This window comes from Vulpes vulpes, chromosome 2, assembly GCF_048418805.1.
Source record: "Vulpes vulpes isolate BD-2025 chromosome 2, VulVul3, whole genome shotgun sequence".
In the NCBI taxonomy this organism is placed as follows: Eukaryota; Metazoa; Chordata; class Mammalia; order Carnivora; family Canidae; genus Vulpes; species Vulpes vulpes.
In genome coordinates this window covers 118,526,138-118,540,267 of record NC_132781.1, presented here as the reverse complement: position 1 = coordinate 118,540,267, position 14,130 = coordinate 118,526,138, and the positions used below count along the sequence as shown (strand labels likewise).

General features: G+C 45.6%; 1 protein-coding gene across 50 annotated transcripts in view; it reads left to right on the top strand.

Moving 5' to 3' along the window:
* ZMYND11 (zinc finger MYND-type containing 11) overlaps positions 1 to 13,812 on the top strand; it is a 131,009-nt gene extending 117,197 nt beyond the window's left edge. For 36 of the 50 annotated variants that reach the window (XM_072749712.1, XM_072749700.1, XM_072749742.1 and 33 more), the window contains 5 exons: positions 2,918 to 3,125; positions 3,349 to 3,417; positions 4,152 to 4,424; positions 4,705 to 4,890; positions 11,734 to 13,812. In XM_072749712.1, the coding sequence (XP_072605813.1) occupies positions 2,918 to 3,125; positions 3,349 to 3,417; positions 4,152 to 4,424; positions 4,705 to 4,890; positions 11,734 to 11,856 (859 nt within the window). In that variant the 3' untranslated portion in view covers positions 11,857 to 13,812. Of the gene's footprint in view, positions 1 to 2,917; positions 3,126 to 3,348; positions 3,418 to 4,151; positions 4,425 to 4,704; positions 4,891 to 5,415; positions 5,488 to 11,733 lie in introns of all 50 variants that reach the window. The other 14 variants (XM_072749751.1, XM_072749748.1, XM_072749728.1 and 11 more) reach the window with 1 other exon arrangement.
* Positions 13,813 to 14,130: the final 318 nt, after the last annotated feature.

The window sequence follows — 14,130 nt, the reverse complement described above, 5'->3', positions numbered from 1 at the left end:
CGGGCTTGGACCCCTCGTCCCTCAGTGCATGCGGTCGGGGCCTCGGTCAGGGCCTCAGGGAAACGAATGACCTGAGCTTTGTGTGCGTGGTGTGCAGCAGATACTTCATGAAGGCCAGCTTTCCTGCGGGTACCCATGCAGTAGGGCACAAGGTTTGTGGGATAAAACACATTTCACTTAGAAAAACCAAGACTTCAGTTATTTTGTAAAATGCTGCTACTTCTAGGTCAGAACAAGTGATCCTCAGAACTGTTTCGTGGTATTTTACAATTTTTTCGTCCATGGCCAGACGGCTTCACAGTATCTCCAACCATGCGTGCTATTTTCTGTCATTTAGTGTATAATACAGGTAATATTTAAAAGAACGTGTGAGCTAATCCGCTTGGGTTCTGAAGAGAGAATTTCCAGAGTTTTTTCTCCTAAATTTATTATTTCCTAGAAGATTGTATTGGAACACTTCTGGACAGATGAGACTCTGAGGACTTTACTGTAGATAATACAGCTGATGGTTGAGCCCAAGAACCCCACAATCACAAATTCACGTATGACTTTTGACTCCCCCAGAAACTCAGCTGACGTCATCCTTTGTATGTTACACACATGACGTGTGACACTCTGTGCTCGTGTTGGGGGCTGCACGGGCAGCCCAGTTGGGCCCAGTAAACAGTGACAAGCATGAACCTTAACACGTTACACTCTACCTTATTAGAAGATTTCACGTCTCAAAAAATGAACTTTATACATTTATAAGCATGAGTTTTAATTAAGCAACATGTCACACAGCAAGAGGAGATAGCTCCTACCGGCCACCTGCCGCACATTTTCATTCGTACTGTTTTTACAACCGTAGGCATGTTTCAGTAAACATCTCTGGTGCTGAGGACTTCACACTGTTCTACAGTGTCACTACTAATAAATGCTATTTTGCCAGTTCATACTTTCTTTATACATAAGTGGGAGAAAAAAAATTCTAGACAAATAAATGGTCTTGGACTGGTCCCTTCTGTATGTTCAGAACGTGCTGGCTCTCCCGGAGCAAGTTGTCACACTCCAGGAGGAAAGGCAGCTCCACAGAAGTGCGGTTTTTCTAGGATTTACAAGGTTTGCCTGCCCGAGGAGAAGGTAGCAGGAAACGAGCATGCCCGGTATAGGCTGCCGCTGCCACCAGGGTGTGCAGTCAGCAGGGAGTCACGGGCAAGCAGCAGCATGCCTCGGGAGTTCACTTAAACGCCAACACATCTCTGAGCCCTCGGATTCTGACAGATGTGTAGATTCAGCCAAATTACATCCGACCTCTTTTTATTAGGGTGCCCCTAAATAGTAAGGTGTTTTTTATAGATCATATTGCATAATCCGCAATCCTCTTTAAAAGTGGAATCTGATTATCTACAGGAGGTGATTCCAAGAGAACAGGGACGTGTGTATAAACCACAATGAGCTGTGGTTATGTAATTCTGTCTCATTTTAAGAACAAATGTGAATTATTTTTTTATATCCGAGAGATAAATGGACAATTTAAGGAGAAAAAGTACTCTCATAGGTCATAGATTCATCCCAGGTAGTCAGCACTGCTAACAACAGAAATCTGTGTCAAATATACTGTGTTTAAAAAGTGAAAGTATACTTGGCGCTTGCCTGGTACGTGAGAGGCCCTCGATGCGTACTATTGACTTAAAGAGTAAATGTGATACTAACTCATCACAAGCTCATCATAAGATCAGACAGGAGCTCTTCCATCTGTGCTCTTTGAAATAGAGGTCAGAGTTTTTACATGTTTATTTTGTAGGGTTTCTAATGTCAGGTGAGACCCTGTGGATGGAATATTCAAAAATACCAAGGGCAGTTCAGATTTCACAGCCCGGCAGTCAGGTGTGTCGTTTTGACCATGTGTGGACATCACCGAGCAGCCAGCTCAGCTCAGGCCAGCAAGGCAGGCACCTGCGTCCGTGGCTCAGGTGTGTGTGTGTGTGTGTGGCGATGGCCTCGGGCCATCCCGAACAGTAGTCAGGCAGGCTTGGTGAGCCCCGAGACCGGAGGCCTACAGTGGAAGCTGACAGTGCGCACGTTTACACGGAGGACGGACAGGATCAATCCGTGTTGGAGCCGGTTTCCCCCCTGGTGCTTGATGCTCTAGAGACACCTTCCCTCCTGGGGTGCACCTGTGTGCCCCCCTTGCCTCCAGAGCCCCCCGAGTCCCCTTGGCCACACTCCTTCCCGGCAGAGGCCGCGTGTGCCCCGTGGTCCTGCCCGAAGGCCCAGCGTGGCGCGTCCGCAGTGTGTCCTGCAGCTGCAGACAAGGCCCCCCGGGGGCCGGGGGCCGTGGGCTGCTGCCTCTGGGCACCCCTCTGTGGGGGAGGGGGCATTAGCCTGGGGAAGTTTCCTGGAGTTTGTCGGCTCCTCGGCTCCTTCTTGGTAGAGCTGCATACAGGTTCGCATCCAGTCCTCGGGGTCCGTGTTGCCGGCAGCGGGTTCCTGGCTGCGATGACGACGGGCGCCTCTGCCTAGTCAGGGTGCCTGGGAGACAACGACGCGCTGGAGCCGCCGTGCAGTGGGTCGTGGTGTCGGCCCTGCTGCTTGTACGGATCTGTGCGTGCGCTCGGCTCTGCCAGCCTCCACTAGGCTCTGCTGGCCTCCACCCCGGCCAGGTGTGCGTGCCTCCACAGCACGAGGGCCGGGAGCCGCAGGGGCTGTGGCTGGGCTGCCTGGAGCCCAGAGCCCGCAGCGGGGCCGGTGCGTTGGCCAGTCTCTCCCGCTCCGGTTCTGACCGTCCTCACTGCTTTCTCCTTGGTGAGCAGTCTGCGTCACAGCCGTTCCCCACAGCCTCAGGGCAAGGAACTGCCCCAGGTCCTACTTTGTACCGGATAGAGTCTACTACGGTTCCGGAAATTTCTAACTGTGCCTCTGGTGTTCCTTGAAGGGCGTGGATCCCTTCTGAAAACATACAGGACATCACAGTCAACGTTCACCGGCTGCACGTGAAGCGCAGCATGGGCTGGAAGAAGGCTTGTGACGAGCTGGAGCTGCATCAGCGCTTCCTTCGTGAAGGGAGGTTCTGGAAGTCCAAGAACGAGGACCGGGGAGAGGAGGAGGCGGAGTCCAGCATCTCGTCTACCAGTAATGAGCAGGTGGGTGTCCCTGTGAGAGGCGGCTGTGCACACGGTTGACGTGCCCTTCCCTTCTACAAACGTTGGTACAAAACCCACCCAATGGCCACCCGCAGCCTGGTCCCGAGCCCACCAGGGCCGAGGCTGCAAGGATTTGGGGGAGCTGAGTGCAGGAGGGAGCAGGTTGCTCACTGTTGTCTGTAGTGTCTGCAGTAACACGCTCTTACTTGTGTGATGCCCGCAGCTAAAGGTCACGCAAGAACCAAGAGCAAAGAAAGGACGACGTAATCAAAGTGTGGAACCCAAAAAGGAAGTAAGTTGCCCGCCCTGCAGTGTCCAGGTGGGCGGCTGTAGGAAGTGCCTCTCCGTCGTGGTCACGACGGTCCACCCCAGGGGTGCCGTCCATACCCTTGGCCCAGCTGGAACCCCACCGTCTGCCCGCCCGCCCGCCCGCAGTGCCAGAAGAACACACATCAACCTGGAGTCTGCGTCGCACAGGGAGGGCGCTTTGCTGCACTTCCTGGAGCTCTCCTAGTTACTCAGCATTATGAGAAACGGAGCATTTACCCGATCCTTCAGTTAGGTCAATGTTGAAAAACTGGAGGAAAGTATGGCTATGCTCCGCCTCTCAAAGTTGTATGTCCATGCTCTAAAACCAGGTACTCATCTGGGCACAGTGACCCACGCTCAGGACATCTGTTAATGAATCTGGTCCACAGCAGCAACTAAATTGATAAGGGTTTTATGTCTTATATGGTATTTTTCTTTCGTCTGTCTGAAAAGCAAAGACTGTAGTGTTCATATGCCACAAAATGAAGTTCCTGTTTTGAATTCTTGCTATTCATTGCGAGAAGTTTTGGGGGCTTTTTTTGTTTTTGTTTTTGGTTTAGTTGTGGTAAACTACACATGACATAATAGACCATCTCAATTACATGTTTTTTAACAGTAGTTCATTACCCTAGTTTTATCCTCCTAGAGCTCGTTCTGGAACCAGGACTACTAATGGGTGGCTTCGTGTCGCGTCTCAGCACTGTCCTTGCCCTGCAGGAACCAGAGCCGGAAACGGAAGCCGTGAGTTCCAGCCAGGAGATCCCCACCATGCCTCAGCCAATCGAAAAGGTGTCTGTGTCAACTCAGACCAAGAAGTTAAGTGCCTCTTCACCACGAATGCTGCATCGAAGCACCCAGACCACCAGCGACGGAGTGTGTCAAAGCATGTGCCACGACAAATACACCAAGATTTTCAATGACTTTAAAGACCGAATGAAGTCTGACCACAAACGAGAAACGGAAAGAGTTGTGCGAGAAGCTCTGGAAAAGGTAAGGCCACCCGGAGAACCCTGAGCGTGACGGGAGCGCTCCCGTAGTGCGTTAGCAGCTTCTCTTGGGCATCAGCCAGGCAGCTCCTTTTTAAAACTAGAACCATCATATAATACCTTTTATAACTTTTGATTGCTAGTAAACCTTGTTTTCCTTCACCTAAGACATGTACTGCTCTCGATGAAACACAGGGAGGGGGGTCCCCCCTTTCCGTAGAAACTGTGGAGTGAGGTGTGTGCATCGTGGGCCGGCCAGTCACGAGCTAATGTTCTCATTCCAGCTGCGCTCCGAAATGGAGGAAGAGAAGCGTCAAGCTGTAAATAAAGCTGTAGCCAATATGCAGGGTGAAATGGACAGGAAATGTAAGCAAGTAAAGGAGAAGTGTAAAGAAGAATTTGTAGAAGAAATCAAGAAGCTAGCAACACAGCACAAACAACTGATTTCTCAGACCAAGAAGAAGCAGTGGGTAAGTACGGTTTGTTCTCAGAGTATGACCCGTGAACATGTTCCACCCAGTGTCACGATGGTTAAATGGTCTGCGATGCAAGTCACCTCAGAGAGACCTACGTGGTTATGCCAAGTTTATACCTGAAGTAAGCTCAAATGTGGGTGGGTTTTATATTTTTTCTAGATGGGTTTTATATTTTTACTAGAAGTCCTCTCCCCGGTGAGCTCCAGGTCCCCCGTACTGAGTACCACTCAGGATTACTTCACTGAGTCTGTGAACCCTCAGACGTGTAGTTACTGTGTCTGATTTACGGGACCACATCCATGCACGCGCCATCCCCTGAGGTTGGCCTGCTGACTCCTCATGGCCAGGGCTCAGTCTCTGGAACCTGGTGTCAGCAGTCGCGACAGCAAATTAAGGATTTTCAGATCATGCTGCACAGCGTTTATATGTTAGTCTTTTCACTCGATTTACTATTCGATGGTGACGTCTCATGGGCCTCTGACTCCACGTAGAATCTGACACACCGTTCCTTTCTCACAGTGTCCTGTTGGCGGCTCTTCCCTAGATTGGGAGCTCGGACCACATCTCAGCTAACTGTTGGGGGAAACATTTGTGAGTCTTCATGGGATCCAGACTACCTTTTCTGAAGCAGGTCTTTCCACGTCCAGTAGGTGTTCCCTCAGGAAAGTGACCACTACAAATACCGTGATAGAGAAAGAAAAGGGAACTTAGCGTCTAATTCAGAACTTGATAGGAAAAGCAGATAAGTAACGAGATAAATACCGCTAGACGGGAATTAAGGTGTACTCCAGATAATCCCCCGCACCAGGCCCCGGCACCCTGTCATTCTGTCTCATGCAAAGATAAGAGAAAGCTAGAAAGTGGGCCCTAGACTTATAAGGTTACTGAGGAATCAAAGAAATGAGAGGAGAAGGCTGTAATAGGGAATGGGAACGCTGCTCGTCCAGCATTCCCCAGCCGTGAGACTGCTGAAGCCCTGGTGGTGGGCCTGCTTCCCTGCCTCGTCCCCCACGTCAGTACCGCCCTGCGGCGCCCATCACTGCTGACACTCTGCGTGTCTCCAGCTTGTTGCAGCGCCAGGGTTTCCTTCTTTCTCGGGAACAGACAGTACTCCACTCATCATCATCTTTCTTCACCCGTGCCCTGGTGGACGCGGAGGCCGTGCTTTGCTGCACGTGCGGCAGTGAGTGTGGGGCTGCTCACGTCTTTGCAGCATCCCAATTTCACTTACTTTGGGCAGATACCCAGTAGGGAGATGGGTCGGAGGGTAGCTCTATTTTTAACTTCTTGAGGACCCTCCATACTGGTTTCCACAGTAGCTGCACCAATTTGCAGTCCTCCCCACAGCGCAAGAGGGTTCCTCTTTCTTTCCATCCTCGCCAACACCTGCTGTTTCCTGTCTTGTTGATCCTAGCCACTCTCACTGGTGTGAGGTGGGATCTCATTGTGGGTTTGACTTGCATTTCCGTGGTGATGAGTGATATTGAGCATCTTTTCATGTGTCTGCATGTCTTTGCAGAAAGATCTTTGCAGGCCCTTTGCACATTTTTAAAAATTAGGTAGTTGTCTTTTTCTACCGAGTTGTTAAGAATTGTTTATTTATATGAACCACATATACCATATACAGGATTTGTAAATCTCTTCTCTCATTCCATAGGCTGCATTTTCATTTTATTATTTCCTTTGCTGGGCAGAAGCTATTAGTTTGATGTCTTCCCACTTGTGTAGTTTTCTTTTGGTGTCAAATCCAGAAAAATCCTCTCCAAGACCAATGTCAAGGAGTTTATGTTTTCAGGTCTTACATTCACTTCTTTAGTCCATTTTGAGTTAACCAGTGTTTGGGCTACAAAAGTGTTCTAGTTTCATCCTGCTGTGAGTGTCCACTTTTCCCAGCCACCAATTGAGGAGACTGCGTTTACCCATTGTGTATTCTTGCCTCCTTAGTCGTAAAGTAATTGGCCCTATAGGTGCGGATTTATTTCTTGACTCTGTTCTCTTCCCTTGATCTGTACATCTCTTTTTATAGCAAAAAGGGAGCTACTTCCATTTATATGCATTTTTTTAGATGAGGAATTTGAAACTTATGAGATTAAGTGGAGTGACTAAAAACACTCTACTCATCATGTCATTTCCAGTAAGATGGAAAAGATTTAAAACTATTTTAATCAAATCTTAGGACAGAAAGTACACAGGTATATGACAGATGCTGGAAAATGGATGTAAGACAAGCTACAAATGAGAAACAGAGAGATGGGGAATGAATGAGTGAACGCATAAGTAAATGTCAGGATACTTGGGAGAAAGGATGGTGCTACTTAAAATTAACCATTTAATGATGAGGAAACAGATGGAAGCTAAAAAGCTTGGTCCAAACTCACATGAGTAATTAGCACAAGATTGAAACTCAGGACTCATTCCAGCTGTGTCCAACTTTACTGAAATTGCAATAAGATTATAAGACATCTCAAAAGATTAATATTGATAAGAAAGCACAACATACCCAGTAACGAAGAAAGTTAGAGGCTAGGGTTTTAGCTGTAGGCTTTCTCCCTGGTCCTAATACCCAGGACTCTGACCGCCAGCCAAAATTCCTGCCTATACATACTTGTCTGGGCCTGTGTCCAAGTGCTGGATGACATCCAAGTGCAGCCCTCTCTCGCTCCCTGGTACCTGTTCGTCCTCACTGTGAGTGTCTGAGATCCCACTTTTCTTCTGTTAACTTAGCTTGAAATGGTCGTGTTTACTTTCCCCATGTCCAGATAGTCCAATGCTATGTGGATTCTTCACCCTGGTGTAGACCAGTTTTCAACCTCAGTACTGTTAACATTTGGACCAAAAACTTCCTGGGGGCAAGGTTAGCCAGGCGGGGCTAGCCCCCCTGTAGACTGTAGGTGTCCCCATCCCCGGGCACCGGTAAAGTAAGACTAAAGCAAAAAGGGAGAGAAACCACAAGAGACTCCTAACTCTAGGAAACAAACAGGGTCCCTGGAGGGGAGAGGGTTGGGGGATGAGGTGACTGGGTGAGGGGCATGAAGGAGGGCACGTGACGGGATGAGCCCTGGGTTTTACATGCAACCAGTGAGTCACTGACCTCTATGCCTGAAACTAAGGTTGGCTAATACAATTAAGAAAGAAAGAGAGAAAGAGAGAGAGAGAAGAGAGAAAGAAAAGAAAAGAAAAGAAAGAAAAGAAAAGAAAAGAAAAGAAAAAAGAAAAGAAAAGGAAAGAAAGAAAAAAAAGAAAGAAAGAAAGAAAGAAAGGAGAGAAAAAGAAAGAGAAAGAAAGAAAGAAAAGAAAAGAAAGAAAAGAGAAGAGGATAATTGGAAATAGGAAGTTCAGGCAGTTTTCTCTCAGAGTTTGTGAAGGGCAGTAGAAAAATGAGGGTGGTAGATCAAAGGAGATGTGAGGCCTAGGTTTTTAAAACTATGCTAAAATAAACATAGTAGCGGTGAAGATGGTAAATTTTAAGTGTACACATCAATGGTGGTAAATACACTCATGTGCTGTTGTGCGGCCATTACTACAACTCTTCCTTCTTGTAAGGCTCAAACTCTGCCTCTCCATCACCATCCTGCTTTGTCTTTACAGTTCTGACCATTCTTTGTATCTCCTCATGTGTGATCGTACATATTTGTCTTTTTGCAGCTGGCTGTTGGACTCAGCACGATGTCCTCAAGGTTCATTCCTGTTGTGGCAGAAGGAAGATTTCCTTCCTCCTAAGGCCGGGTAGTATTCCACCGCACGGAGTGTGGTGTACACGGCCTCTTGTTACCCATCTGTTCGTCCACGGGTACTTGGGTTGCTCCCGTGGTTCTGCCCCTGTGACTGATGCTGGCATGAGTGTGGGTGGACAGAGCTCTCTGAGCCCATGCTTCCAGTTGCTTGGGGTCTACACCCGGAAGTGGAGTTGCAGGGCCCTAGGGTAGCTCTGGCCATTTTCTGGAGGAGCCCCCACCTGCTGTCTCCCACACTTGCTGCACCAGCTTGCGTTCCCACCAGCCATGCACGAGGGCTCCCCTTTGTCCACAGCCTCGCCAGTGCCTGTTGTTTCCTGCCTTCTGGCTTCTAGCCGTCCTGACAAGTGTGAGGTGGCACCTCGCTGTGGTTTTGATTTGTGTTTCCCTGATGATCAGTGACGTTGAGCATCTTCTCTTGTGCTCATTGGCCATTCTTGTATCTTGGGAGACGTGTCTGTTCTACTTCTAGGCCCGTTTTTGAGTCTGGTGGTTCGTTGGTTCCAGAAGTTGTGTGTCTATTCTGGGTATTAATTGCTATCAGATGTATGCTTTATAGATAGATCCCTTTCTCAGACTGCGGGTTGCCTTTCTACTCTGTAGACAGTGTCTCCTGACACACAAAAATTTCAGAGTTTTTGTGAAGGCCACTTTATTTTCTTGGTCACAACAAGAAATCATCGCCAGATCCAGTGTTGTGAAGCTTTTGTCCTTTGTTTTGTTCTAAGGGTCGTAGCGCCGTAGGCCTTACATTTGGGTCTTTGGTCCATTTTGGGTTAGTTTCTGTGTGTGCCGTTAGGTGCGGGTGCAGCCTCCTCCTCTGCATGTGGAGATGCAGTTTTCCCAGCTTGGTCTGTTGGAAAGACCGTTGGTTCCCCATGGGGAGGTCTTGGCGCTCTTGTCAAAAGTCCTTTCAGTGTCTGTGTGAGGATTTCTCTCTGGGCCCTCGCCCCTCTCCCTTAGTGTGCGTGTCTGTCTTTATGCCGGGGCCACGTGGCTTGGTGACTGTAGCTTCGGCTTCGGGTAGTAGGTTTGAAACGAAGTGTGAGTCATCCAGTTTCTTCTTGTTTTGGGGATTATTTGGGCTATTTGGGATCTGTTGAGGTTCCACATGAATCTTAGGATGGGTTTGCTATATCTGAAAAAAGTTTCATGGAGGTTTTGATAGAGATTGCACTGACTCTGTGGGTGGGTCCTATCTGTTTAATCAGGTTTTTTTTTTTTTAAGATTTTATTTGACAGAGCATGAGCAGGGGATGGGGCAGAGGCAGAGAAGCAGACACCCCTCTGAGAAGGTAGCCTGACAAGGGGCTCAATCCCAGGACCCTGAGATCATGACCTGAGCTGAAGGCAGACACTTAACCAACTGAGCCACGCAGGCATCTCTATTCAGTTTTCTAATGTGGAATAGTTGATGAGACTCACAGTCCTTCATATTTCTGTAGAATCAGTAATAAGGTCCCCACTTTAATTTCTGATTTTAGTAATTTGAGTCCTCTGCCTTTTAGCTAAAAGATTGAAAAGATCAATAAAATTGACAAACAATTTTGGATTTCACAGATTTTCTGTTTTTAATCTCTGCTGTCATCTTTACTGTAATCTTTATTGTTTTTCTTAACGGCTTTGAAGTATTGGTTAGTGTTCTTTTGGAGGACCTTGTAGGACTCCCCTGATCATTTCTTGCGGGGCAGGTCACAAGTTCCCTCAGCTTTTTTATATCTGGGAATTTTAGGACAGTTTTGCCGAATATAGGATTCTGCATGGACAGTATTTCTCTTTTGGCACTTGAAATATATCAGCCCACTGTCTTCTGGCCTCCAGAGTTTCTGATGACAAAGCTGGTGGTAACATTTTGAGGATCCTTTGCATGTGGTAGATGCTCTTGTAACTTGGGCTTTCAAAAGTTTGGAGATAACATGTCTTGATATTTACTTTCACATCGTCTATCAGATTGAGAAGTTTTCAGCCATTATCTCCTCACATGATCTCTACCCTGTCCTCTCTCCTCCTGCTGAGACTCCCAGAACACGCATCTTGGTACACTGAACAGTGTCCCCCCAGTCCCTCAGGTTCTGCTCACTCTTCTTCTGTCTTTGCCCGTGTTAGTTTCTGTTGTCCTAGCTTCTGCTCAGATTTGTCTTTAGAGAATCACTGTTTCAGTTAACGTGACTTTTCAGCTCCAGATTTTCTTTTTGGTGTTCTTTTAATGGTATTTCCACTTTGTTCACACCTCATTAACTTCCTTCACATCTGTTTAGTTCTTTGAGCATCTTTAAAACAGCTATTAAAGTCTTTGTTTAATAGCTCTGCTAGTAGGTCCTTTTCAGGGACAGCTATTTTCTTTAAGTGCTATTTCTTTCTTTATATACCTTCATTTTTTTTGTTGTTGAAGCTGAATACTACTGGACATTTGAATCTAATTTTATGGTAACTCTAGAACTGTTTTCTCCCCTTTTCAGGTTTGCTGGGTTTTGTAGGCTGTCTTTGTGCTGAGAATCCGTCTGAGGCATAAACTTAAGGACTTCTTAGGTCTTCTCTGAGCCTCTCCTTGGGCATGCACACTTCCTAAACTTCTCCTTATATGCAGTTTTGCATATACACAGCTGCCACCGTGCAGCTGGATGTAGGAGGCACTTGCTGCAGTGCTAAGAGCTGAAATTGACCAGAATTAATCAGAATTTACTTTCCACTACTTCCCCTGGGAAGTTGGGAGCCTTCAGCAGACTGCAGAGTTCCAAAGTAGTTACCCAAGACAGATTCTACCAAGGCAGTTATTTTCCACATGGGGAGAGATTTGTAGTGCCTCCCGCCCTGTCATCTTTCCAGAATCCTCTCTCTGCACATCTGTATGCTGATGGGAATGAGCAGTAGAGGTGAGAAGTTGGTGTGCCAGGTAAGCTCATGTTCCCTGGGGACTAAATGCTGCGGCTTCCACTGCCCCATTGTTACCCACTGTTCAGCTTGGTGCATAAAACACACCATCATCTTCCTGGTGACAGTGGCTGAAGGCTGAGCCACAGAGATCTTTAAAAGCTGAGCTTCCAAAGTGTCCACTTTGAGCCACTCCCCCCGTTTAAACACGGCCCTGATTTCTCACCTGCAGTGCTACAACTGTGAGGAGGAGGCTATGTACCACTGCTGCTGGAACACCTCGTACTGCTCCATCAAGTGTCAGCAGGAGCACTGGCACGCTGAGCATAAGCGCACCTGTCGCCGGAAAAGATGAAGGCGGGTCTTCCGGAGAAGCACCGACGAGTACTCTTCGCAGACACAGCAGTTTTTGTTTCCAAGAAGCCAAAATTGTTTAGAATTTGCTTCCCATTTTGCACCAGCCTTTAAACACTTTTCGTGAAGAAATTTTGCACAGTAGTTTAAATCTTTTGTTAATGCTCCTCCAGAGTTTTTCAGGGGGTAAAAGTAACATCAGTGGAGGGTATTATTTTAAATAAATTTTAATTGAGAATTTGTTGCATTTTCAGCAAATTTTAAAACATTTTTAGGTTTTACAGAGATTTTAACCTTTAAACAACAGATCTTTAAAAAAAACCACAGGTGAATACAAGTGAGTTTCACAAAGAAACGTGTAAAATAGATCTGAGTGTAAGAACTACAGAACTGTTTCAGAAATAAAACATACTACCTTGATGTGAAATTTATTTCTTAACCTTGTTGAGCTGGTTTTGTTCAGCTTAAGTCACTGTTTAAAGGCATTATCTGTTGGTTATGCCAGTGGGTATATGATTGAATTTAGGGAACAGGGTTGACACAGCAGGTGCTAGACCTGCATATTTTTTCTTAAATATTTCCCAATTGTGTTTTTCATTATTTCTTTTCAATATATAACTTTTATAACAAATTATTAGCTTTGATCTTGTAGTTTAAAATTGCAGGGAACTGGGGTAATCTTTTACTGAGCTGGATCTTAGAGAAAAATGAATATTTAAATTTTAAAGTTTGCACATTTCATCTTCGTCCTAACATGAGTGCTTGTAACAAGATAAAAAATAAAAAGCCAAAAACTACCTTTATCCATCCATGAAATTATAGATGAGGCATACAAATTTCTTTAATGCTTCCCTTCCCTCCCCAAGTATCATCTGATTGCCTATTATCTGGTGTCACCTCGTATATTGTAAATTAATACTAAAAGGAAAGAAAGCACTTAAGTTTCACAGAGGCCGTTATGTTTGTAGTAATGGGTCATTGCCTACTAATGAACTCCATCACTGTACACAGAATGAAGAATAATGCATGTTAATTTTCTTGTATTAAAGATGCCGTGATTTGTAAAAAGTCTGTATTTTGCGGAATGTCTGGATTAAGAAGCATTACCAATAGGAATGGATCGATAGTTGAATAATGATTTTTTATACATAGATATATGGAATACAGCCAGGAAAACTTAAATTACTTTTTTTTTTTTAAATCTCACCATTTATGTTTTTTTCAGAGACTGATCTTAGACCAAGTCAAATTCCCATTTATCATTTAGTTATTTTTAAAGGTTAGAGAAATAATTTGTAAATATTTATTTAGACCTTTGATATTTATTAAAGCAATTACACACCATGGAAGTGAAAGAATCAGGAGGAAAACCTTTTAAAAAGTTTTCTCCAGGTTTGTCAGGGTCACTCTAAAGATGAAAATGTAACTAAGTCTTCTGTGAAATAATCCTCCATCCAGGCCTGATGCTGTTGAGGTGGTGACACAAGTTAATTGACAAGCTGCTGCCCCGCAGCCCGCTCCGCACCAAACCTGAGTTAGCAACTGGGCGTCCTGCTCCCTCCCCACTGCCTGTGATCTGTCGCGACTTCGCGGGGCCCGCGGTCTCGGTAACCAAGAACACTTACCTTCTCTGATTGTTTTTCAAGTTTTAAAACTTCGATCCACCCCTATGAGAGCAAGTTCTTGTGGAAATATTTTTGGTGTAAAATCATTCCAGAGTATGTACTATTTAACTGATAGCTGCATGAAAGTAAGATTCGTGTTACTTTGGCTTTTTGTCTCCGTTGACACGGTTGCACATTTCCAAGTTACTACAGCGTGAAAACTGTGTGTTTAAAAAAAAAAAAAAACAAATTAAAAAAAAGAGATTGTGGCCTGGTTTTGTAAAAGTTTTAGGTAAAATTACAACTGATTGTTTTAGGAATCATTATTAAAAATTTTCTGCAAATCATAAAGCTATATCAAGGTGTTGAGCTTAGCCACTATGCACATTGTAATTACTCATCGTGGCTGTCCAGTTCTATGATGCATTCTGGCATTTTGTAAGCTGCTCTGACTAGCAATATATAGATTCATTTAATGTGTTAACATTGGTTAATAAATGTATTTAAAAAAACTGGCTTTAATAAATTGTTGGTTTCACCCATTCCCCTATGCCAAACCACACACAGCCAGATCACCTGGTGGCCCTGTACCGAAGTTACCATTGGTGACTTCATCACCTTTCTGTGGAGGCAGGGTCTTCATCACTTAAACATTTGAGTGGACTTTCACC